The sequence below is a fragment of the Camelina sativa genome, chromosome 11, assembly GCF_000633955.1.
Source record: "Camelina sativa cultivar DH55 chromosome 11, Cs, whole genome shotgun sequence".
In the NCBI taxonomy this organism is placed as follows: domain Eukaryota; kingdom Viridiplantae; phylum Streptophyta; class Magnoliopsida; order Brassicales; family Brassicaceae; genus Camelina; species Camelina sativa.
The window spans coordinates 45,510,685-45,531,768 of NC_025695.1; the positions used below are offsets into that span (position 1 = coordinate 45,510,685).

Genomic DNA, 21,084 nt, shown 5'->3' on the forward strand with positions numbered 1-21,084 from the left:
AACACTTTAATATGGAGTCTATCAAAGGCTCAGTCTGATTGTCGTACATTCAAGAGTAAATAAAGATAATAATCATATAAATAACATAGATAAGATCTTGCAGTAGGTGACTGACTTCATTGAAGTGAATTCACATTTTGGTAAAAAGAGTTGCGTGTACACATTGTACTTACACAGTTCACAGTTTTATATTTATTTTTTTATACACTGTTACTTACATTTTATCTACAGTTTTACTGGAAAAAAAACCGGTATCGGGAGGTAATTATAGACTCACATGGAACACGATATGAGATACCAACTCGAGAGCTACTGGCTTTAACCACTAGTAACAACGATGGACTCTCAGGATCGAGCAAGTCCTGTAAATTTCGAAATTTATACTCGATATAATCAGATTCACATACTAAAAAGATGTTTGTATGAGCTTTTTCGAATTCGACAATTATATTTAACGAGAAGAATTGAAAAAATATAAATACAAGCTAGGAAGAACACATAAATACAAGCTAGGAAGAATTGAAAAAATATAAATACATGTCAAGATTATTTCAACCATTATTTCACCTTTACTACAGACAACTTAATGTCCCCTAACTTAACCTGAGCACTAAAACAAACCTACCCAAACTCCGGTTTTCAAACGAATATTAACATGGTAAATTTAGCAAAACCGGTTATTTGGCCCAGTTATGACCTAGACCGAAGTATGAACAACTTGATGAGACTACCGACTGGACTAGCTTGTTAAACCAACCACAAATAGACCAAACCTAGTCACATTTTTGTTAAGAGCGGTCTTGGATCATTGAAACAAACGCCTCGGACCATGTCTGTTTAACTGAGCTAGAGACATCTGATCCGCTCACTTTCGCAGTAAACATGTTTCCGCCTGGACCAGTAAGTACCCATTTAACTTTCTTCGGTGGGTTTGGGTCGATAACTTCCTTTAGAAATCTGGTATCATTCCGGTTCACCGCAAGCTGAAAAATGTGTTATATAAGAAACCACCATCACACCATTACAACCTTGTCAACCTCTTAAATGATGTAAAAGCTTAAAACCAAACTTTGTTTATCTGTAAGCTTAGAAAACTTACAGCAAGCTGGTTAGAAACCGAGTCAACTGCACCATTCCCGACTGCTAGCAAGTATCTCTCAACGGCTGCCATGGAACGGAACTTATTCCCCGTTTCTGGCTCAATATAAGACTGCAAATAACAGTATTAACGGTTTTGAAAATCTTGAACACAAAACAAACATACATAACCAGAGTATCAGATGTATACCCTGTCTATTTGAGTGGAACTTTTTCGTGGTTTCTCCTCAATGATCCATCCATCAGGTAATCTGAAATCTTTGGAATGGCTACGGCGATACTGTAAAAGCATAAGCTGCTGATCTGTATGGTTCCCGGATTCTTTTAAGTATCTCTCAACAGAAACAAGAGAACGGAAACGCTTTCTTGTTTTCCACTCAACATAATACTGCAAAAAGAACAATACTAACTGGTTTAGCAAGAGACTCAACCCTAAAAACCACCAAAATCATTCTAGTTTTATTAGGTACATGTTACACATTCTGTTCCGAGTAACATATAATGCATAGGGTCTCTACACAAGTACCTTATCAATACAATGAGAGTTTTTCCTCGGAACCTCTTCAACAGACCATCCTCTAGGCAATCGAAAACCCTTGGATGCATATTCAACGTTACGATGATCCTGCAAAAGGCATAACTCTCACTGGTTTCAAGTATTTGATCCAAGAATAAACATATATGCTTGTGCAATTTGAAATCAAGATCAAGGGACCTGTATGGTTATGGATCGTCCATAAACCCTTGTCCTATCCTGGAAGAAGGTGTTTGCTCGAGTCAAGCGTCTATCACTTACTTCTCCAGCCAAATGTCTGTGAACAGCTTCTAAAGATGAAAACTTTCTACCAGTCCCTGGCTCAATAAAGTACTGCCCACAATACCCAAAATAAGGAAAGATTAGATTTTTCCAGAAGATAACTCTAAGATCTATCCTCTAAAGCAACAGCCAAAAGCTCTGTGACAACAAAATCACTAATTTGATCCAAACATTACACTTTGGTCATACATATCCACTCCACAAAAGACTTGACAAGTCTAAATCTTTCACATTGTTGCGAAATCTAGAGAAAGAAAAAACAACTCAAATTTCACATTTACCGTATCGGCACTGCTGCTTCGGGTAGACCGCGGCCGATTCACGACGGTCCAACCAGGCAAAATCTTGCCGCGATACGAAATAGTGTTCACGATCTGCAGCTGGCCTTCGTCAGGCGAGGGTGAGGATGAGGAGGATCTCGTCTGCATCGTTTCGTTACCGGGTTTAACCCACAGAAAAAAACCCGAGACGAGACTGAGGTTCTAGTTCTGGTCAAGTCCAAGCACAAGCCAAGCCAAGCCACGCCCACACTTTTTATTTCTCTGTCACTGCTTTCACGTAACGACACGCAAAAAGCACACTTGGCAATCCTAATTCATCTCTTTACATAAACTCTGTAATTAGAAGATGATTAACGAATTAGCAAAGTTTATCGCGTGCATTACTCAAAGTAAAATATATAAAAATAATCAAAAGTTTTTGGATTACTACTTTTAAAAGGTTTTTTCGGTAATAAATTAAATATTGTTGATAGTTTTTTATTAACATAAAAAATAATGAAGTTTTTACTTTTAACAACAACTACAGTATATTATAAGCTTGTAAGTAAATTATTACTATCATCTAACTAAAGTATAATAATGCGTGTAAGTCAATTAATTATTTTTTTTTATTTTTTGTGAACATATTAATTAATTTGGCGAACCAAACTTATAAATTTGATTTGATAGAAGAAGAGTGAAAAAAACTAGCTTGAAAGTTGGACGACGATGGGAATCCTAACGTAATGATGGGAATCAGTCCACGTCAGCTCTCCAAAGACGTAGCCAGAACCAGAAGGCTTCACTGACTTGGGACGCAGTGTCATTTGAAACATCTTCACCTCCCCAGTTTTGTTGAAATTGAGTTGTTTGGGCTCCACGTCGACGCTTACTCCAAGTGGCTCTCGGAAATGAGCATTGTAAGTAGCAGGCGGTCCAACGTTCTTGAGTTTGCGGGTTACGGTGATAGTGTCCGTTAGGTGTGGGATAGTGATCGAAGGGTAGTTGAAGTCGAGAAGATTGGCTCCTTGGCGGCACATGTACTGTTTGTCCTCGGCAAAGAGTTGAACTACGGTGTTGTTGTAGCCAACTGCGCAGAGGAAGTCCAAGTAGTCTCCAGTGGTGAGATCGTAGACAAGACCAGGATGAGCGGCTTTATTTGGTTGGACATGGCCTGAGCCGTAGCTGAAGGGATTTGCTTTCTTGAAGGATTCATCAACCATGGGCTTTCGTCTGTTGTCTCTGGTTCTTGAAGTGGTCATGATAGCAGAGCGGATAGCAGCAGGACTCCATTGAGGGTGAAGTGTCTTCAAGAGACCAACAATACCGGAGATGTGAGGACAAGACATAGAAGTCCCTGATTCGGTGTTGTAGGGAGTTCTGCGATGGTCAGAGTCTAAGTCCGTAGGGCTTGTGGCTTCCGTGAAGGCGGCTATGATGTTGACACCAGGTGCAGTGATGTCAGGCTTGAGGATCCCTGGTGTGACGGAGTTTGGTCCTCTAGAAGAGAAAGAGGCCATGAAAGGAGCAGGCTTTATGTTCAGCGCACTAGTTGGTGCTTTTATGTAACCTTTGGGATCTTTCGTGGAATTTAGGTACTTAAACACAGCTTCACCATCCTTGTAGTCAATTTGAGAAGCAGGTAGAACATGAGCGTCTGAGATGATTTCGTTTCCACTCGCCTTGTCGTTGCATAGAATCATACCCACAGCCCCCGCAGCGGCCGCTTGCTGTCCCTTCTCCACTCGTGCGTTGTCTCCTCTAAGACACACTAAGATCTTCCCTTTCACCTTCTCCGGGTCTAGGCTACCTTTCTTGCATAGCAATCTATGTATTCAACATTTAGTTAATTAGTACATACTTACATTAAACATTCCCAAAAAATAAATATAGCTTTTAGCCTTTTACTTACGCATCCGTCGCACTTCCATTGACCACTTTACCTTCTGCAGCACTGATAAGGCTGTACATCTTATCTTCGGGCAAAGGCTTTGAGAGGCTTGTTCCCTGCGTTCAAATTTAGTTACTTGTACCACAAGAAAGAAAAGAACAAAAAGTTTTTAAAAGTAAAGATCAAACCTTAAAGCTTTGGCCGTTGTTCAGCGCAACAAAGGCTTGAAACTCCCGATCCATGGAGCTAGCTCCAACTGTAATAATCCATGGTGCAACGTTTGAGACAGTTCCAGGCTTAGGACCAGAATTTCCAGCAGAGGCCACAAACGTCACACCATTTTTGACGGCTTGGAAGGATCCAATGGCTATTCCATCGATCATGTAATCTCCGGCGTCTCCTCCCACTGAAGCCGAGATAACATCCACACCATCGTCGATTGCAGCCTCAATCGCTGCCAAAATATCAGCATCAAAGCACTCCGCGCCATTCACAGGCGGCCAGCACACTTTGTAAGCAGCAATTCTAGCTTTAGGAGAGCCGCCGCTGGCTGTGCCGTTCCCGATGCCAAACACATTAGCTCCGGGAACAAAGTTACCGGCCGCCGTGGAAAGAGTGTGGCTACCGTGACCATCGTGGTCGCGAGAGGTTTCAAAGGAGGCGTTGGAGGGAAGGCCTGTGTAGGCTAAGTAACCTTTGTTAAAGTACCTTGCCCCGATGAGCTTCCTGATTACATGTGATGAATCAATAACATATCATTTTGCGTGAATATTTCTATAAACAATTAAGTTAAGATGAGAGCTGAACCTGTTACAAGGAACATCCTTATGGCATTTGCCTTTCCACCTAGCCGGAACAGCTCCATACCCTTCATCGCTGAAGCTTTTTGATTCAGGCCACACACCTTCATCAAAAAGTTGAAATATTTAAACACTGAGAAAGGTCCATGACTTGAATATGATCATTATTCATAACTCTGATGAATCATAACATCATGAAATGGAACGGAACAAATAAATTCAAACTTTTTTTGGGAATTAGTACCTGTGTCCAAGTTAGCGATGATTGTGTCCTCTCCATATCCTGCTTTATTCCACAGTGAAGACTTGTGAACAACACCATTTTTCTCAAGGAGCATGAACTTCCATGAATGAGTGGTATGCAGTTTTCTTCCTTTGTTTAAGAATACAGAGACTACATCAGGGTGCTCTGCATATAAAATATGTTTAAAATTTCGTTAGCTGATGAAACCAAAAGGAACTGAGAAGCCTATGTAAAAATATAAGGACTGATGATATCTCACTGGCGATTTCTGCAGCTTCAGTTTCGTCAAGAACCGCGGCGAAGCCATTGATATGTCTCTTGTATGAGTAAAAGATTGCTTCTTGTGCATTTTGATGGCTGGAAGATAGTTATTTATTGTAATGTACTACTACAAATCTCAGACTAAACAGGCTAGTAAATTCGCAATTCATGCAGTAAACGAGTACAATAATACTTTTAAACATAGACTTGCCTCGCCTAACCAATGTGCGTACCCCAAAAATCCTCATTTTCATGTATCTCTTTATACGTACGTCTAGTTGATTTTGTGCCTCTATATTCGAGTCTGGTTTCAAGACATGGTTACTAACACAATTTGATTTTTTTTTTTATCAAAGATACATAAACAAAAATTAAGTGTCATTAACCTAAAACCATATCAGATGATCCGAAATACTTCCCGGTTAACTTTTTGATCCAATTTTTAAAACATTGATTTAGTACATTCATAAAGAGAGGTACATAGGGGTCATGATACCTTCCCACGAAAGATGCGAGAAAAGTGCGATGTGAGTGAGCAACACCATCAAGATGGACTGAAGCGAGTTGAGTAGGATAGGCGTGAGATCCAAAGTACACTATGTACGACTGTTCAATTATAAAATGTTAATTAAACAAGTGCATAACGATCGTGATAGCAAATAGAGTTACATAGAAAGAAAGAGAGGACCTTTTTAAGAGCAAATGCAGGAGAGGCAATGAGAGTGACGAAGAGAAGAAGAGATAAACTTTGGAAGCTCATTGTGTGAGAGTATTGAGTACTCAGATATCTTCTCATCATTCTTATGTACAAATACCCACAAATCTCTCTCCCTAGCTATATTTGGTAAATGGACCGAATCACGAATAATCTCAACTTCCTATTAAAGTTAGTTGAGTGATTTCAGCATAACTCTATTATCTCTTCCATTCCACTGTCATTATCTAACTAAGAAAGAAAGAAAAAAGGGTAAGAGGATCTTCGTTCCATATTTATTTCCCTATTTTTTTGGAATTACTTTCCATAAGATTTTTTCTTCATTCTGTGTAAACAAATCAATTTTATTTATACAGTATAACAACGTACATTGATTAAAACAATTAAAGGAATTTACTGTTTTCATTTTATGTTTTAGTACTTTATCAGAAGAAAAATTCGTAACGAAATAATATAATTTGATTATTCAAACTTAATTAGTATAAACAACATAATTAAGATGTAACTTTTCCCTACATTTTTAACCCTTTGAAAGAGAGGTTGGTTGAACCTATTAGGCTATTTACATGTGATTAGCTAGACAGCCAGAGGTGGGTAACCACACCTCAGACCTGACTACAAGCCTCATGTCAAATTTGCATTACTATTAAATCCCGAGAATCAAATGTATTGGTAGATGACTGGTTTAGTCATTTTAATCAAATTCTTCAGCTTTTGTTGAGTTTCATAATATATTTCTGCATTAATTCTCGCCGTGGAAATCTCATCTAATATAAAAGACGATTCTAGCCAATTCTCCCCAAGGGAAGTGCAATTTGGTTCATCTCAGTCTCAGATGCTTATTTATTTTTATTTTTTTTAAATATGTCAAGTAATAAAATAAGAAAACAGGACAAAAAATTGTTTTGCTTGGTTGTATATACAGTACTCTAGAAGTATGCACAAAATAAATATATTTCTTTGGCGTACAAGGCAAAATGGAAACTGATAGAGAGAGTCAAATATTAAAAAACAAAACACAAGTCGATCCTATATGGCTTTCCATTTCATACTTTGGTTGGTAATCCTATAAACCGAACAATCAATCATATACATATACTTGTCCAATTATGTAGACAATTATTGACTTGAATTATCTAATGAAAGTTTATGAAATTTACAAATTCAGTAGTTGAGAGAGTGTGAAAACAAGAATCTTAAGGTATATATAAACTACTAGAAGAGAGTTTTATACTATAACGAAGATTGCTTCCGCGTGGAAAAGGCACTAAAAAGTGCCACGAGTCACTATCTCTTTTTATGTTTTACTAATATCGCTTCTACTTGCTTCCCACGTTTCCATCAAGCTTCCGTACATATCTTCTTGTTAATTTGAATGATCCACCACGCGATTCTTTTCAAACGCGTAGGTTTCACGTTTTTGGTGTTGTCATGCCTTCGCTGGGGTTGGGCTAGATGGCTCATTGCTGACGACAGTTTTTGACAGAACATTCTTAAAAGAACTGCTATTTTCTAACAAACAAAACACACCAACAGAGTAGGTAGTTCACTTTCTAGAATACATTTCTGACCAAAATTTTTAAAATCTTTAAAAAAATAAATTATAAAAATACAAGCTCTTGTGGACCAAAAAGAAAGGAAAAAAAAAAACGAACCGACATACCACATAACCAAAACCAAGCCATATGTTTATTTTTTTAATATATGTTTGAAACTCATAAAAGTGACACACTAAATTAGCTTGTTCAATATCAAGAACAGGAAATTAGTAAAAATAGCTAATATCAAAACATTCAAATAAATTCAAGAAGCATTTCAAAATATAACAGAGTCAGATAATTTTGTTGTATCTAGAAACCGTTGGTCATCTTAAAACTATTCTCTAGAAGACGGCTGAGTAAAATCACGCGCCGCGCGTTGTGAATAAAATCAACTCATCAAACTTGAGAGAGTTTATTTGTTGACGTCAACTCAAAAGAGTTTAGTTTTTTTTTTATTTTCTGATGTGTAAGTGTAATCCCAAAATAAAAATATATCTATATTATAAATTACAAAATAAAAGTGTTTTCGAGAAAACACGAGGAAGATTCTCAACCAACCGAAACGACTCTTTCGTTTAATTTTTTTTTATTTATTTTTTGTAGTTTAGTCTCCAAAACTACGCGGTGTCGCAAATCGCGACCACATAACACGCATCTTCCTTGATTACCCCTTATCTTTCCACGCAATTGCGTTAATACCACACTCTTCGCTGCCACTTCCTTACCCACCAAGTCACAAGGCTATTTTCGTCATCCTTCACACGTCTTCAGTCCACAAACTCGGTATCTATAAATACTTCCCAAACACAACACAACTCAACTACTATCACACACACAAAAACTCAAAACACACAACACACACAACACACAAGATAGATATTATTATTTCATCTTATCAAAACATCATCATCCGAAGAGAAAATGGTTGCGACATCGGAAGAGATTAAGTCGACGGTGGATGTCACGGCTGCGAATTGTCTGATGCTATTGTCAAGAGTTGGACAAGAAAACGTTGACGGTGGTGGAGATCAAAAACGCGTTTTCACATGTAAAACGTGTTTGAAGGAGTTCCATTCGTTTCAAGCCTTGGGAGGTCACCGTGCGAGTCACAAGAAGCCTAACAACAACAACAACGAGACCTTGTCGTCGTCTGGTTTGGTTAAGAAGGCTAAAACCACATCTCATCCTTGTCCCATATGTGGAGTTGAGTTTCCGATGGGGCAAGCTTTGGGAGGGCACATGAGGAGACACAGGAACGAGAGTGGCGCTGCAGGCGCGTTGGTTACACGCGCTTTATTGCCGGAGCCGACGGTTACGACGTTGAAGAAATCTAGCAGTGGGAAGAGAGTGGCTTGCTTGGATCTCAGTTTAGGGATGGTTGAGAATTTGAATCTGAAGCTGGAGCTTGGAAGAACAGTTTATTGATTGATTTTTTTTTATTCTCATAATGTTCTGAAAATATTATTTTTCTATATCATTCTTTGAATTTTTCTTAATATTTTAGGATTATACATACATCTGCAGATTTAGGAAACTTTCATAGGGATGTGTAATATAATTTTGTTTCTGTAAAAATATATTGTTCTTATTATAGCATTGGAGATTTGTATATCTTACTTGATTAGCATTTCCCATTTTGGTGAAAAATATCTCTTTGATCTCTCTTTTTTATTGTGGCCGACGTGAAAATATCCTATTCTATTTTTATTTTTTATTTTGGGATTAATTATCAATTATTATGCTGTAACAACAATCCGAGATATAGATACTTGATCTCCATTTTGTACAAAACCGACTCGGAAAGTATACAAATATACAACTGATATAGTGAAAAATCAAAATTTGAAACATCAGAAGTGGATGTTTTGAGAGTGTTATTTGTGATCTTATCATTATCAACTTTTTCTGTACAAATCAGACAAAAATATTCAACGTGATCGGTCGAATAACCAACATGATCTAACAACACCACCATATCTATACGGGTCTCTCTTCACTCTTTTACTTTTGCTTGTGTCAAAGCAACGATCATCCTATGCAGGGAAGAAGCAAAGCTCCTTGAGTTTCTCGCGGTTTGCCAAACCAAAATGCTCCAGTAAAGAAGAAGGCAGGAGTCCTAAAGCCAAACATGGCAATTTTTGTCAGTAGTATGCATCTCTTTCACACAAGTCAGTTGGAATAGCGTGTTGAATGAGACTATTCACTCAATTGTTAACTATCTCCTCTACCATATAAGTAAAGCCCACGTTGTCTTTAGTCTATGATAGGATCAGCTTCAAATTCATCTTTCATACTCAAAACACCCTCACCTAAAATGAAAGCTTCAACTAGATACATAGTTGATTGCATAAAATAACATGGATCTTCTTCAATAATCAAAATTAAAAAAAATTCAAAGCATCAGTAGTAATATTGACGATATAATTTTCAAATTGTTCTGTTTCTAATAGTATTATTTTGATAGAAATTTATAAAAAAGAAGTGGGTGCCCACAACCCTCTCTATTGTGGGAGATGAACGGTCACGATTAGACATCACTCAACACGCGTAAGATAAGCTTCGTGGTACCCGTAACATCAGATCATGCGATGTTTGCTTAATTGCTTTTTAGGCTTTAACCAAAAAAAACAAAGCATAGCTGAAGCAAAATTCTGGTGCTTCTCGCGCACCGTATCATCACATCGCTCTCCGTTACTTTATTCGCCGGCGAAATTACTCTCTCGCGGNGGGGGGGTGGGGGCGGCGATCTAGTTTTACCGGCGATCAATAAAAGGTACCAATCTTTCAATTTCTCTAATTTTTTTTTGTCAGCCATTCAAACCTCACTCCTTAGGGCACTCGTATTCGTTCAAAAAAGTTCTCGACTTTGAGAATTTTCAACACTCTTTACTGAGCAATTAGGTTTCAATTTCTTAAAAGATTGATCTTTTGGGTCGCAAAGAAAAAAAAAACAGATTTTTATCTACTGCGAATTCGTTTTAAAGGTTTGATTTTTCGAAATTGAAGTTTCTGGGGAAGCTCACACTTGCTATTGGACGACGTGAGAGAGATTAAATCGAATCTGAAAGGACAAGAAAATGGTACGCCTCTGAATTTAGGGTTTATGTTGCATAAAGTTTATATTTTTAATGGGTTTATGGATTGCGTTCACTTCTGATTTGGTCTAAATTGTATTGTATCCAGTCATATGAAAGCAAAGGTTTCTGGGTTTTAAAGAACAATGAGCATACAAGTGAGGAAGATTCAGTGTATGATCATTCTACAAGAGATGATTCAAAGCGTCCTCATCCTTGGTTTGTTGATTCTTCTTCTCGCTCAGAGATGTTCCCAAACAAGAAACAAGCTGTTGTGCAAGATCCAGGATTAGGGAAATCAAGCTTAGGTCTTCCTTTGTGGGAAAGCTCATCGGTTTTTCAATCCGTCTCTAACCAGTTCATGGATCGGCTTCTAGGAGCTGAAATGCCACCAAGACCCCTTTTGTTTGGTGATAGAGATAGAACTGAAGGTTGTAGTAGCCACCACCAAAATAAGAGTATAGCTGAGAGTTTTATGGAAAACAGATCTGTTGAATTGTCTATATCTAATGGCGTGGAGGTTTCTGTTGCTGGGAGTTGTTTCGGTGGTGATGGAACTAGAAAACTTCCGGTTAGTCGGGTTAAGGAAACGATGAGTACACATGTTGCTTTAGATGGTCATAGTCAAAGGAAAGTTGAGTCGTCTTCGGTTGAACCTTGTAGCCGGGAGAACGAGAGTAGCTTTATAAATTTTGCAATGGCGGGTCATCCTTATGGCAACGAGGACTCTCATGGTATCACATTTGGTGAAATTAATGATGATGAACACGGTGTTGGATCTAGCTCCAATGGGGTTGAAAACTATCAGTCTTATGTTCAGGATCCTATTGGAACATCTGATATGGTTTATGGACAAGAAACTGGGAGTTCACAGACAAGCAGTGGAGTTGTTAGTGAACAACAACAAGTGGCTAAACCGAGTTTGGAAACTCTTCCAAAGAACAAAGCAGAGGCCAAGACGTCAAAGAAGGAAGCTTCCACAAGCTTTCCTTCAAATGTCAGAAGCTTAATATCAACTGGTATGCTCGATGGTGTTCCTGTCAAGTATGTTTCTCTCTCGCGAGAGGTAAAACCTAAATTTCTCAGCTCAGCTGTTCATTTTAAGCTAACCATTCCCCTGAAGCCTTTGAGTTTGTAATTGCATCGAAACAATCTTAATATCAGGAGCTTCGAGGAGTCATCAAAGGATCAGGTTATCTCTGCGGATGTCAAACTTGCGATTTCACTAAGGTAAGTCAACATAAAAGGTTTTTTCTTTATTATGTTGCTGGAACACTCTTAACGGATAATAATTTGCTTTGACTCTAATCATTCAAGGTGCTTAACGCGTATGCATTTGAGAGACACGCAGGATGTAAAACAAAGCATCCAAATAATCATATTTACTTTGAAAACGGGAAGACGATTTATCAGATAGTTCAGGAACTAAGGAACGCTCCAGAGAGTATGCTGTTTGATGTCATTCAGACTGTATTTGGTTCTCCTATTAACCAGAAAGCTTTTCGCATCTGGAAAGGTTCAACCCTCTTCTTCTTCTTCATGGATATGTATTTACATCTAAGTTTCCTCTAATGTCATGTTTTCGATTTGGTTCAGAATCATTCCAAGCGGCGACTAGGGAACTTCAGCGGATCTATGGCAAAGAAGAGCGTTCCTTTTGAATGTAAAGTATTATTGGGAAGTTGTAAGATTGTACACACATTTTGCTGAATCTTATATTAGTAAACTATTCGTTTTTTTGCATCATTGTGTAAAAAACTTTCAGAAAGTGATGATGTAAGAGAGAAAGCAAAAGTTAAGAAGATATATGGAGAGTTATAAGCTGTAGTTTAATAACTCAGCCAGAGTGTCAGTTTCAGATACAGATAATCGGATATGACTGAGAACGAACGATTACTTTCAAGATTCTATTACCCCCCTCATGAACAAACTAGAAAAGGTCAATTAAGAACAAATCAGGAAAAGGAAAAAAATTACAAAAGCGCCACAACATAAAAATATGTTCTTTCACTTCACTTCAATTTTAGAGCCACTGGGACTTTTTAAGTTCCACAGCATGCGGACTTCTGTGTCGCCTGTCCGGCTCCAGCCGCCTGGTCCGTTTGGCTAATCTTGATCGTTGCAGGCTGAAATGAATGATAAATTTGTGACAAAAAGGGTTTCTTTTCAGTTCTTTGGACCAAGAAAAGTGAAGTGAAAGAAAAGCTTAAGGAAAATTTAACAAGTAATTATTAACCTCTGCTTTTGAGTCAGTATCAGCGAGCCTCTGCTTTATGTCCTTTGCAATCGAGAAAAAAACTTCTTCCACATTAAGATTTGTTTTGGCACTCTGAGATGTGGAGTTTACTTATTAGCTATGTAAGCAAACAAATACGACCAATGTAGTCTAAACTGTTATCATGAAATTAAACATTTAGAGATAATGTTTGGCTTACGGTTTCGAAGAACTTGATTCCATATTCGTCAGCAAGTGCTTGACCCTTTGATGTTGGCACAGCCTGAAAAAGGTGTCAGGGACCAAAAACGCCATTAGTTGGGTTAGTCTGAATCAGGACGTTGGATAATTTCAGTGTGAATGAACTAGGTCGTATTGTACCCTCTTGCTCTCGTCCATGTCAGCTTTGTTTCCTATCAAGATTTTATTGACATTATCCGAAGCATGTTGTTCGATATTACGAATCCAGTTTCTGATGTCTGCAATAAGGTCAAGAGAAACAGGTCTAGAACAAAGCAAGAATGTAAGACCAAAGATGTAGTCAGTGTGTAGATAGATAGAAGAAAATTTACTGTTGAAGGATGACTCGTCTGTGACATCATACACCAGTAAAATGCCCATTGCTCCACGGTAATAAGCTGCAACAATGCCAAAGGAAAAAAAAGGAACTAAACATTAGTTCTTCAAACTAGTGTTGCAATCAATTTAAAACAACTATATATCCCCAACACATCAACTGTACAAAAGCATTAGCCACACAGAGCATCACATTTTGACTGTTATTAATCCTCCCTAAATCAATTTCCAGTGGGACTATGTACGTTAAGTACACACTATCATATGAAAAGAGGGTTTCACACACTGACCAGTGGTGATGGTTCGAAAACGTTCTTGACCAGCAGTGTCCCAAATCTGGAGCTTGATACGTTTGCCATCAAGCTCAATAGTTCTTATCTTAAAATCAATGCTGCCATCAAACAGAGAACAGACTCAGAGAGAGAAACAAACAGAGATCACAGTCTCTTAAATCATGTAGGAACACAAACCCAATAGTGGTGATGAAGCTAGTGGTGAAAGAGCCATCAGAGAACCTTAAAAGCAAACAACTTTTACCAACACCTGAGAAACAAGCATTTGTGTTAAAAAAAAAAAAAAAAAAAAAAATCCTAAAAGTTACAGAGATCTAAAAAAACACATTTTTTTTATAAGTTTCATAAACTCGTATATGATTCTGACGAGCATGGATTCAAATTTGTCAACATTACGGCAAACGACGCAATGACTAGATCGGTTTTGTAAACGAATAGATAGATAGATTCAGTGAATTCAAAATTTATCGATTGGATCCCGAAGAGAGGGAAGACGACGTACCGCTATCACCAATGAGAAGAAGCTTAATGAGGTAATCGTAATCGGCTCTAGCCCTAGCAGGTGGGGCAGCCATCGAATCTAAATTGGAACAAAAACCAAAAACAGAGATCAAATCAAAAACCAAAATAACATTGCTTCAACTAAAGACGACGAAGGAGATCTAAAGTCTGAAGAATCAATGCGTACCAGATCAAAATGATGCAGAGAAGAGAAGAGAGCGTGGTTATAGTGAAAATGATGAAGCAGAGAAGAGAGAGCGATGGAAATGGCGGACGGCTAAAATACGCCTGTCCTGATTTAACTCAAGTTTACTCTGCTTTTTGCTTCTTCTTCGCGTGCGCGATATTATTACCTCCGGCGTAAGTTAGCCACTTGAAAAGGAGAGAGCGATCATAGTCCCCGAGAGGACCCAAAAATAATCAAGCCCATTAATGAGTCCTTTCTTTGTGGGCCTTTCTCGGTAAGTCTGATTGACTAACCAGTGGAGTTGAACAGTGACAATTCCCTAAACTTTGACGAAGGGATCGATCACGCATCACACATCACGCATAAATCATAAAAACTAGAAAAGTCACAAAGCATGGAAATAAAGGTAGAGGCAACTTGGGTGGTGAAGGGTATATAGGTATGCTTGTAAGGTACTGGTTGCCAACAAATTTAAAGTTGACATTTTGTTTTTCGGATTCTCTCTAAAGATTAAAGTTATATATATGTGGCCTGTGGGCATTCACATCTATTTCACTGATCAAAGAGAATCATTTGAATAAAGGAAAATAAGAAGATGGAGTGATATGAATATTTTGTTGACATCCTTTGTTGGATATATAACTTGTATATAAACATTTCTTTTGATATCATCAGTCATCACCAATGTATTGTAAAGTATTACACTTTTATATCATATTGATATGCCTTTCCAAATCTACTTTTTAAAATTTCACAAATATTTCAGTAAGTTAACTATTGTACTATCAACAAATTGGAGAGTCTCTTTCCCGACACTTAATGGAATGGAGGTTTTAGAGAAAAAGGGATATATTTCAATAAGAATTTTAATTTTCCATATGAATATCATGTAAGCATGCAGACAAAATACTAATTGCTAAAAGGAGTTTAAGTCCGGGAGACCCGTTTTACCAAACAAAATATGAAAGTTGAATGAATCCCATTTGTCACAAGATTCCTCTAATGACCCTTAACTTTTAGCTAAATCGTGACAAAAACACACCTTCATTAACATTTTAATCGTGAATAATAATAAGTCGGTGGTCCATCATTATGACTTTGATTGACATCCTAAACTTTCAAATTAACATAAATGCATAGGCAATAGCTTTAAACAACTAATACTTTCTTAATATAATGGACTTTTTCTTTTCCAACATTTTTGATGGATTGTAGTATATTAGAGTAATATAGAAAAGGGAAGAGAGGAGAAAGATGTAGAAGTTCCCATATACCTTTAGATTCTTGTTACGTGTGTCACTCTTATTATAGCTTTAACGCGATGGTCGCTCAACGTGAACGACATTGTGCCTTTGTATTTCCCACTAAGAAAAAAAAAACAAATATAATCATTTCATGTGTATACGCGTATATACATATCGCTTTTGTTTTATCAACCTTTTTATATAAATGTACAAATACAATTTAATAAAAATGACACAATAATATGGAATACAATTGTACAACGGCACGCAACCACCAGAGTTAATAGATTCTTCAAAGCAAATTTACTATCTTTGTAACATTTCTATTAGTAAGTTATGATACAGAAACAGGATTTGATAGAAGCTACTATTGTTTATTTCCATTTCTTTAATGAACGGTGTACACAACATTAGACATTAATCCCCTCAAAAAAAAAAAATACTGTAAATTAATTGTTTAATAAAGAAATTTACCAATATTGATTTACATCTACATATCTACAAAAATTTACCAATATTGCTTTATAAATTTACAAATCTAGAGGAAAAGTAGAACTCTATAAAAGATTAAGTAATAATATACTTTGTAGATTCTTTTTTCTAAGAATGAAAAATACAAAAACAAAACAAAAAAAGAAGAAGACAATAGATAAGTAACGTTTCACTTTCACCTACTCCAAAGTTTTTTTACCTATAAATAACTCTGTAGCCTCATTTTCCTCTCAAACCATAATCACTTCTTTTGCATTGTGTGGAAACTTCAAGTTTTTTTTCTTCATCTTCCCTAAGTAACAAGCTTTCTCCAAACAGATTGTATAAAAAAAAATCAAATCTCAGCAAGAACTAAGATGAAGTTCCCGGTTGTACAATTTTTTATCATCTCTTTGCTCGTCACATCTTCTTTGTTCATGCTCTCTACCGCCGATTCATGTAAGTATAGTATACACAATTCATTTCAAATATATATATACATATTTTGTATTAAGCTTTCTTAATTTGTGGTGAATAAAATGAGCAGCATGTGGAGGAAAATGCAATGTGAGATGTTCAAAGGCAGGGAGACAAGATCGGTGTCTCAAGTATTGCAACATATGCTGCGAGAAGTGTCAATGTGTACCTTCGGGCACTTATGGGCACAAAGATGAATGTCCTTGTTACCGCGATATGAAGAGCTCCAAAGGCACACCCAAATGTCCTTGAACATGTTCAGAAGATGATTATCTTCACATTTTACATACAGAAAATATTAAGTTTGTGGTTGATGCATATATAATAATAAGCTTGAAATACTCCTTCATGTATGAAAGTATGAGAGATCTGGCCAATAAAATGAAATAACATATTTTCAATATTTATGTTTAAAGTTTTACGTATATCAATGACTCCATGTATGAACTATGCATAATAGGTTGGTTTACATCAGCAACAGAGACTTGAATCTTCTACTCCAATTCACTATCAAAATTTTATTAACCTTACAATATCTGTTCTAAACCGTTGATTATGAATAAATCGTGAACCATCGAAACAGGATGATGTTCTCGATCAAAACGTTCGCATAGCAAATGAAAAAAAAAGTCACGAGGCTCATGTAGTGAAATGAAACGTCTCGATTGATAGTATTGGCTCAAGAAAAGCAAGGTTCTTTTTTTTTTGTTTGGAAACAGAAATTGAAAATAACTGTCTATTCATAAGTCTTCAACAACTTTTGCGCAAAACCCAAAACGAACAAAATGGCATATTATCTAAAGAAACACAAACACATCAAAAACTCTACTATCCCCTTAAACTTTGAGCTCAATCGAATTCCTCTTCTCACCAAAAGGAGCAGCGCAAAGTATCATCACAGACGACAGTAAGATTATCTTCTTCAAGCTTTGGTTCAGTAGAAGAATCCAAGAACCTTTCCACCAACATTCTTTCTCCTGGCTTCTTCATGGTCCATAATACCCGCAGAGGTTGTAAGAACGATGTAGCCAAACTGCACATTTCAAGAATTTCAATGTAAGATCACTAAATTTATAAAGATTCCTCTACAGATGGCAAGACCACAAAAACCAATTTCAACCATTACATGTTGACAGCGTTCGAATAAGACAGAACCTAACTTGTCAACAAATACACCATATACCAGGTTTCTTTAACCGATACTAGAAGAATTAGAATTAATAAGAGAACAAGGACTAAAAAGATAGACCTGTCTGGAAGGAAGAAGACGAGCAGTCCAACCTTCAATCTCCTTAACTCCAACATCAAAACGAGGACTGATGACTCCACATTTGTTTAGTCTTCCATTAAGCTCAACAACAATCTTACCAGACCTGTGGTCATCAACGTACTCAAACTCACCAATGTAACCTGCATTTCCATTATAAAAAACGTTACAGTTGAGCAAGAACAGCAACAGAGGAAAAGAAATGAGCTTAAACAATGAATGATCATCAACATACCGTGCTTTTGCATGACGATAAGGAACTTGATGATCACTTTAGAAGAAGGCCTGATCATGACTTGCCTCTTCCCTCTCTTCTCAGCATTGTACATACTCTTAAGAGCATCGTTAAGCACACTGATTCTCACCATTCTTCAAAAAAATTTAAAAACCTGTAACCCAAACCAAAACAACACAAATCTGAGCTTATTTCAAAACCTCCATATATAAGAAACGAATTCCAAAAAAAAAACACTAATACTAACACATATATACATGTTTCAATGAACATCAAGATACTGTACAGCTCAATCGAGAATATGACTCCTACATTAGATCTGCTTACAACAAGAACATAATGACAAGAGCAAAATTTCAAATGGATCCAACACTATAAGTTTCGAACTCAAAATCTAAATTCTAAAGCAAGAGGAAACATGAGAACATTTTTCATAATTTCACGTTGTGATTGAGCTAGAGAGCAGACACAAAAGCAGATCCGAGAAACCATAAAAAAGGAACAAAGAAGCTCAAAGCTGTGGAGATTTTTTTTTTTCTAACCTTGAAATCGAAAATGGCAGCCGCACAAACCCTCTCCTTGCTAGCGTCGAGGAAATAAAAGTTGAACAAGACAACTAAATACAAGATGCGAATTAGGGTTTTTGCTTTCTTTATTGGGGCGCGTTATGGATACTTTACTAGACTGGTTAATGGATCCAGAATATTGGGCTTTATTGGGCCTTTTATTAAATCAAATCTGATATCGATATTAAACGCCGTCGTTTTCACATTTAAATTTGTGTGTCGGATTCAGGTTTCTTCCTTTGTTTTTTTTGGCTTACGAGTTACGATGGCTAAGAGATTCACAGCACAGCTCTTCGTTAACAGTATGATATATCCACTTCAAAATCTCTGAATTTCAAGTTTATTTTCAGGTTCACATTTAGTTTCAATCCTTTCTTTTGCAGGACTCTCTGCTTACACCACTGATCAATCGCTGAGGCAACTGTTTTCGCCTTTTGGTCAGATTACTGAAGGTGCATTCACAAAATCAAATGTGTCACTGCTCTGGTTATGTGTGTCCGATTACTTATGTTGTCGTTTGTATGTGTGCGTTGTTAGCTCGTCTTATTAGGGACCAGCTAACACAGAGACCTAAAGGTTTTGGATTCGTCACTTTTAAGTCTGAGGATGATGCACAAAAGGCGTTAAAGGCTTTGAATGGGATGGTGATGATCCATTTCTTCACTCGCTTTTAAAATGTTGTATACGTTCTTGCTTCTTGATTTGAATTGAATTGATCTTGAATCAGAAAAACAGAAGTTTTTCTTTTGTATAATCCTAATCGATTAGGTGTATATATGCAAGATTAGTGTATATGAATTAAGCTTTTTAGTCTTGGACTGACTATTGCATTTGGTTATCTGTTTTCAGATTGTTCATGGCAGATTAATATTTGTGGAAACTGCAAAAGAAGTAGAAGCACCAACAACAAATATGAAGAGTAACCAGGCTTGAAGAGGACACACACAAACACACAGTCATCACAAAACAACATAAGGATCTTCACCAAAATCAATCTAGAGTTCTACAATGTTACAACTCTGAATAGTGGATGCATTTCCTGAGTCAAAGTAGAGCCAATAAGTGAAATAACACAGAAGATTTGTCGTTTAATTTGAGTTGAGATCACTTCTGATATATACTTCCTTTAGGTTGAGCATATTCGATTCTGATGTTTCTGCCTTCGAATAACTGAACAAATCGAACACCAAGAACATTGTTAAATGCACACAGTCAAGGTTTTGTTAGAATGCATTTCATGTATTTGGTTTTGTTGTATACAATAATACCTGATTGTTCATTGAAGCTAAGGCACTTGCAGCTGCTTCTTCTGAATGAAACAACACAAAGCCATAACCTTTTGATTTCCCGCTCTTGTGATCACATATTACTTTCACTGTGTTTTCACATCCAAGAACAAAGCCATAAATAACTCAGGAATTGCATTCGTTTATCCATATAGGGATTTTGCACAAAACTAACAGATTTCATGGCGGCGATTCGTGTGGTACCTTCAATAATTTCACCAAACTTTTCAAACTCACTCTTCAAAACCGGTTCGTTAGTATCGTAAGATAGCCCTGCATTGGTAGTATTTAACATATTCAGAGTTTCTATCGCGCATTTTAACAAACACATTGTGTGCACACATTTTTTGTATCACGGATATAAAAGTATTATTGACCTTATGGATTCCAAGATTGACAAAAAAAAAAAATTACCTCCGACGAATAATTTAGAGCAAGATCCTCGAGTTGTTAAATTCCGCAGTGGTGATGTAATGGAGCTACAACGAGCAAAGAGAGAAGAGAACATTTTTTGTACTCTCTTCACCACATGAATTGATTATCTCAGTGAATAAAAAGGGTGCGTTAATGGGAGGGGTCAAAGACTAAAGAGTGGTTAATTAATATTTGAGCATATGATGTTACACGACGAGTGGGCCAAGAGATTAGAACATAAAAATCTTATAAATTAGGAATTGAAATCTGAACAAAACAAAGCTTAAAAACCAAATACATAAAGATTAAAAAGCTTGGATTAACTACATTCACCAAAGACCAATACAAACTACCAACAAAACATTAAGAAACTAATTAAGCTTTCTTAGGAGACTTGGCTGGTGATTTGGAAGCCTTCTCTTCGGTTGATTTGGAAGCAGTCTTCTTAGGCAAAAGAACGGAGTTGATGTTGGGCAAAACACCACCGTGTGCGATCGTGACTCCGCTCAGAAGCTTTCCCAACTCTTCATCGTTCCTTATCGCAAGAAGAAGATGCCTCGGAATGATCCTCGTCTTCTTGTTGTCTCTAGCAGCGTTCCCAGCAAGTTCCAAAACCTGAACAAATTAAAAAAAAAAAAAAAAAAAAAAAAA

At 36.9% G+C, this 21,084-nt stretch overlaps 9 protein-coding genes across 11 annotated transcripts in view; 3 read left to right on the top strand and 6 right to left on the bottom strand.

The window, feature by feature from the left end:
• Positions 444-2,488, bottom strand: LOC104726574 (methyl-CpG-binding domain-containing protein 7-like). Its single transcript, XM_010445458.2, has 6 exons — positions 2,197-2,488; positions 1,814-1,966; positions 1,625-1,723; positions 1,289-1,486; positions 1,100-1,210; positions 444-983 (listed from the first exon to the last, which is right to left on the bottom strand). The coding sequence occupies exons 1-6, from the start codon at positions 2,341-2,343 to the stop codon at positions 789-791; spliced, it is 903 nt and encodes a 300-aa protein (XP_010443760.1). The 5' UTR covers positions 2,344-2,488; the 3' UTR covers positions 444-788.
• Positions 2,818-6,286, bottom strand: LOC104726575 (subtilisin-like protease SBT5.4). The gene is made up of 8 exons (XM_010445459.1): positions 6,060-6,286; positions 5,868-5,977; positions 5,370-5,467; positions 5,111-5,275; positions 4,874-4,970; positions 4,255-4,792; positions 4,088-4,182; positions 2,818-4,002 (listed from the first exon to the last, which is right to left on the bottom strand). The coding sequence occupies exons 1-8, from the start codon at positions 6,168-6,170 to the stop codon at positions 2,883-2,885; spliced, it is 2,334 nt and encodes a 777-aa protein (XP_010443761.1). The 5' UTR covers positions 6,171-6,286; the 3' UTR covers positions 2,818-2,882.
• LOC104726576 (zinc finger protein ZAT12) lies at positions 8,440-9,276 on the top strand. The gene has a single exon (XM_010445460.1). It carries the CDS (start codon positions 8,549-8,551, stop codon positions 9,050-9,052), a length of 504 nt encoding a protein of 167 aa, XP_010443762.1. The 5' UTR covers positions 8,440-8,548; the 3' UTR covers positions 9,053-9,276.
• LOC104726577 lies at positions 10,363-12,447 on the top strand. Of its 2 annotated transcripts, none has more exons than XM_019232583.1 (6): positions 10,363-10,400; positions 10,634-10,707; positions 10,811-11,767; positions 11,866-11,931; positions 12,019-12,217; positions 12,298-12,447. In XM_019232583.1, exons 2-6 carry the CDS (start codon positions 10,705-10,707, stop codon positions 12,360-12,362), a joined length of 1,290 nt encoding a protein of 429 aa, XP_019088128.1. In that variant the 5' UTR covers positions 10,363-10,400; positions 10,634-10,704; the 3' UTR covers positions 12,363-12,447. The 2 variants fall into 2 exon arrangements, with proteins under 2 accessions (XP_019088128.1, XP_010443765.1); XM_010445463.2 differs by having other exon boundaries at positions 10,378-10,400; positions 10,612-10,707.
• On the bottom strand, positions 12,495-14,489 carry LOC104726578 (ras-related protein RABE1c; the record flags this gene model as incomplete). The annotated part of the gene is given in 9 exon segments (XM_010445464.2): positions 12,495-12,827; positions 12,938-13,030; positions 13,137-13,199; positions 13,298-13,395; positions 13,489-13,554; positions 13,783-13,883; positions 13,963-14,035; positions 14,288-14,365; positions 14,474-14,489. Coding segments are annotated over 8 exon segments (651 nt in total). The 3' UTR covers positions 12,495-12,743.
• On the top strand, positions 16,424-17,090 carry LOC104726579 (gibberellin-regulated protein 10-like). The gene is made up of 2 exons (XM_010445465.2): positions 16,424-16,647; positions 16,736-17,090. Exons 1-2 carry the CDS (start codon positions 16,566-16,568, stop codon positions 16,915-16,917), a joined length of 264 nt encoding a protein of 87 aa, XP_010443767.1. The 5' UTR covers positions 16,424-16,565; the 3' UTR covers positions 16,918-17,090.
• Positions 17,345-18,804, bottom strand: LOC104726580 (40S ribosomal protein S15a-1). 2 transcript variants are annotated; one of them, XM_010445466.2, is made up of 4 exons: positions 18,710-18,804; positions 18,168-18,321; positions 17,915-18,075; positions 17,345-17,698 (listed from the first exon to the last, which is right to left on the bottom strand). In XM_010445466.2, exons 2-4 carry the CDS (start codon positions 18,298-18,300, stop codon positions 17,600-17,602), a joined length of 393 nt encoding a protein of 130 aa, XP_010443768.1. In that variant the 5' UTR covers positions 18,301-18,321; positions 18,710-18,804; the 3' UTR covers positions 17,345-17,599. The 2 variants fall into 2 exon arrangements, with proteins under 2 accessions (XP_010443768.1, XP_019088129.1); XM_019232584.1 differs by lacking the exon at positions 18,710-18,804 and having other exon boundaries at positions 18,168-18,349.
• On the bottom strand, positions 19,647-20,559 carry LOC104726582 (glycine-rich RNA-binding protein 4, mitochondrial-like). Its single transcript, XM_010445468.2, has 4 exons — positions 20,434-20,559; positions 20,224-20,292; positions 20,002-20,108; positions 19,647-19,903 (listed from the first exon to the last, which is right to left on the bottom strand). Exons 1-4 carry the CDS (start codon positions 20,525-20,527, stop codon positions 19,838-19,840), a joined length of 336 nt encoding a protein of 111 aa, XP_010443770.1. The 5' UTR covers positions 20,528-20,559; the 3' UTR covers positions 19,647-19,837.
• Positions 20,660-21,084, bottom strand: part of LOC104726583 (probable histone H2A.7) — a 1,070-nt gene continuing 645 nt past the window's right edge. Inside the window, exon 2 of the mRNA XM_010445469.2 lies at positions 20,660-21,048. Within this exon, the coding sequence (XP_010443771.1) occupies positions 20,809-21,048 (240 nt within the window). The 3' untranslated portion in view covers positions 20,660-20,808. The remainder of the gene's footprint in view (positions 21,049-21,084) is intronic.

Bases quoted from the DNA above. Each gene is read 5' to 3' on its own strand.
- LOC104726574 (XM_010445458.2), bottom strand. From the start codon at position 2,343: ATGCAGACGAGATCCTCCTCATCCTCACCCTCGCCTGACGAAGGCCAG. The intron at 1,967-2,196 runs GTAAATGTGAAA...TATTGTGGGCAG, and splicing joins GAAGCAGCAGTGCCGATACG to TACTTTATTGAGCCAGGGAC. The intron at 1,487-1,624 runs GTACTTGTGTAG...TTCTTTTTGCAG, and splicing joins ACTCTCATTGTATTGATAAG to TATTATGTTGAGTGGAAAAC.
- LOC104726575 (XM_010445459.1), bottom strand. From the start codon at position 6,170: ATGATGAGAAGATATCTGAGTACTCAATACTCTCACACAATGAGCTTC. The intron at 4,183-4,254 runs GTTTGATCTTTA...ATTTGAACGCAG, and splicing joins ACAACGGCCAAAGCTTTAAG to GGAACAAGCCTCTCAAAGCC. The intron at 4,003-4,087 runs GTAAGTAAAAGG...TTGAATACATAG, and splicing joins AATGGAAGTGCGACGGATGC to ATTGCTATGCAAGAAAGGTA.
- LOC104726576 (XM_010445460.1), top strand. From the start codon at position 8,549: ATGGTTGCGACATCGGAAGAGATTAAGTCGACGGTGGATGTCACGGCT.
- LOC104726577 (XM_019232583.1), top strand. The intron at 11,768-11,865 runs GTAAAACCTAAA...TCTTAATATCAG, and splicing joins ATGTTTCTCTCTCGCGAGAG to GAGCTTCGAGGAGTCATCAA. The intron at 11,932-12,018 runs GTAAGTCAACAT...TAATCATTCAAG, and splicing joins AAACTTGCGATTTCACTAAG to GTGCTTAACGCGTATGCATT.
- LOC104726579 (XM_010445465.2), top strand. From the start codon at position 16,566: ATGAAGTTCCCGGTTGTACAATTTTTTATCATCTCTTTGCTCGTCACA. The intron at 16,648-16,735 runs GTAAGTATAGTA...TAAAATGAGCAG, and splicing joins GCTCTCTACCGCCGATTCAT to CATGTGGAGGAAAATGCAAT.
- LOC104726580 (XM_010445466.2), bottom strand. From the start codon at position 18,300: ATGGTGAGAATCAGTGTGCTTAACGATGCTCTTAAGAGTATGTACAAT. The intron at 18,076-18,167 runs GTATGTTGATGA...ATGGAAATGCAG, and splicing joins TATCGTCATGCAAAAGCACG to GTTACATTGGTGAGTTTGAG. The intron at 17,699-17,914 runs GTCTATCTTTTT...TGAAATGTGCAG, and splicing joins GTCTTCTTCCTTCCAGACAG to TTTGGCTACATCGTTCTTAC.
- LOC104726582 (XM_010445468.2), bottom strand. From the start codon at position 20,527: ATGTTCTCTTCTCTCTTTGCTCGTTGTAGCTCCATTACATCACCACTG. The intron at 20,293-20,433 runs GTAATTTTTTTT...CTACCAATGCAG, and splicing joins CTCTAAATTATTCGTCGGAG to GGCTATCTTACGATACTAAC. The intron at 19,904-20,001 runs GTATTATTGTAT...CGATTTGTTCAG, and splicing joins TAGCTTCAATGAACAATCAG to TTATTCGAAGGCAGAAACAT.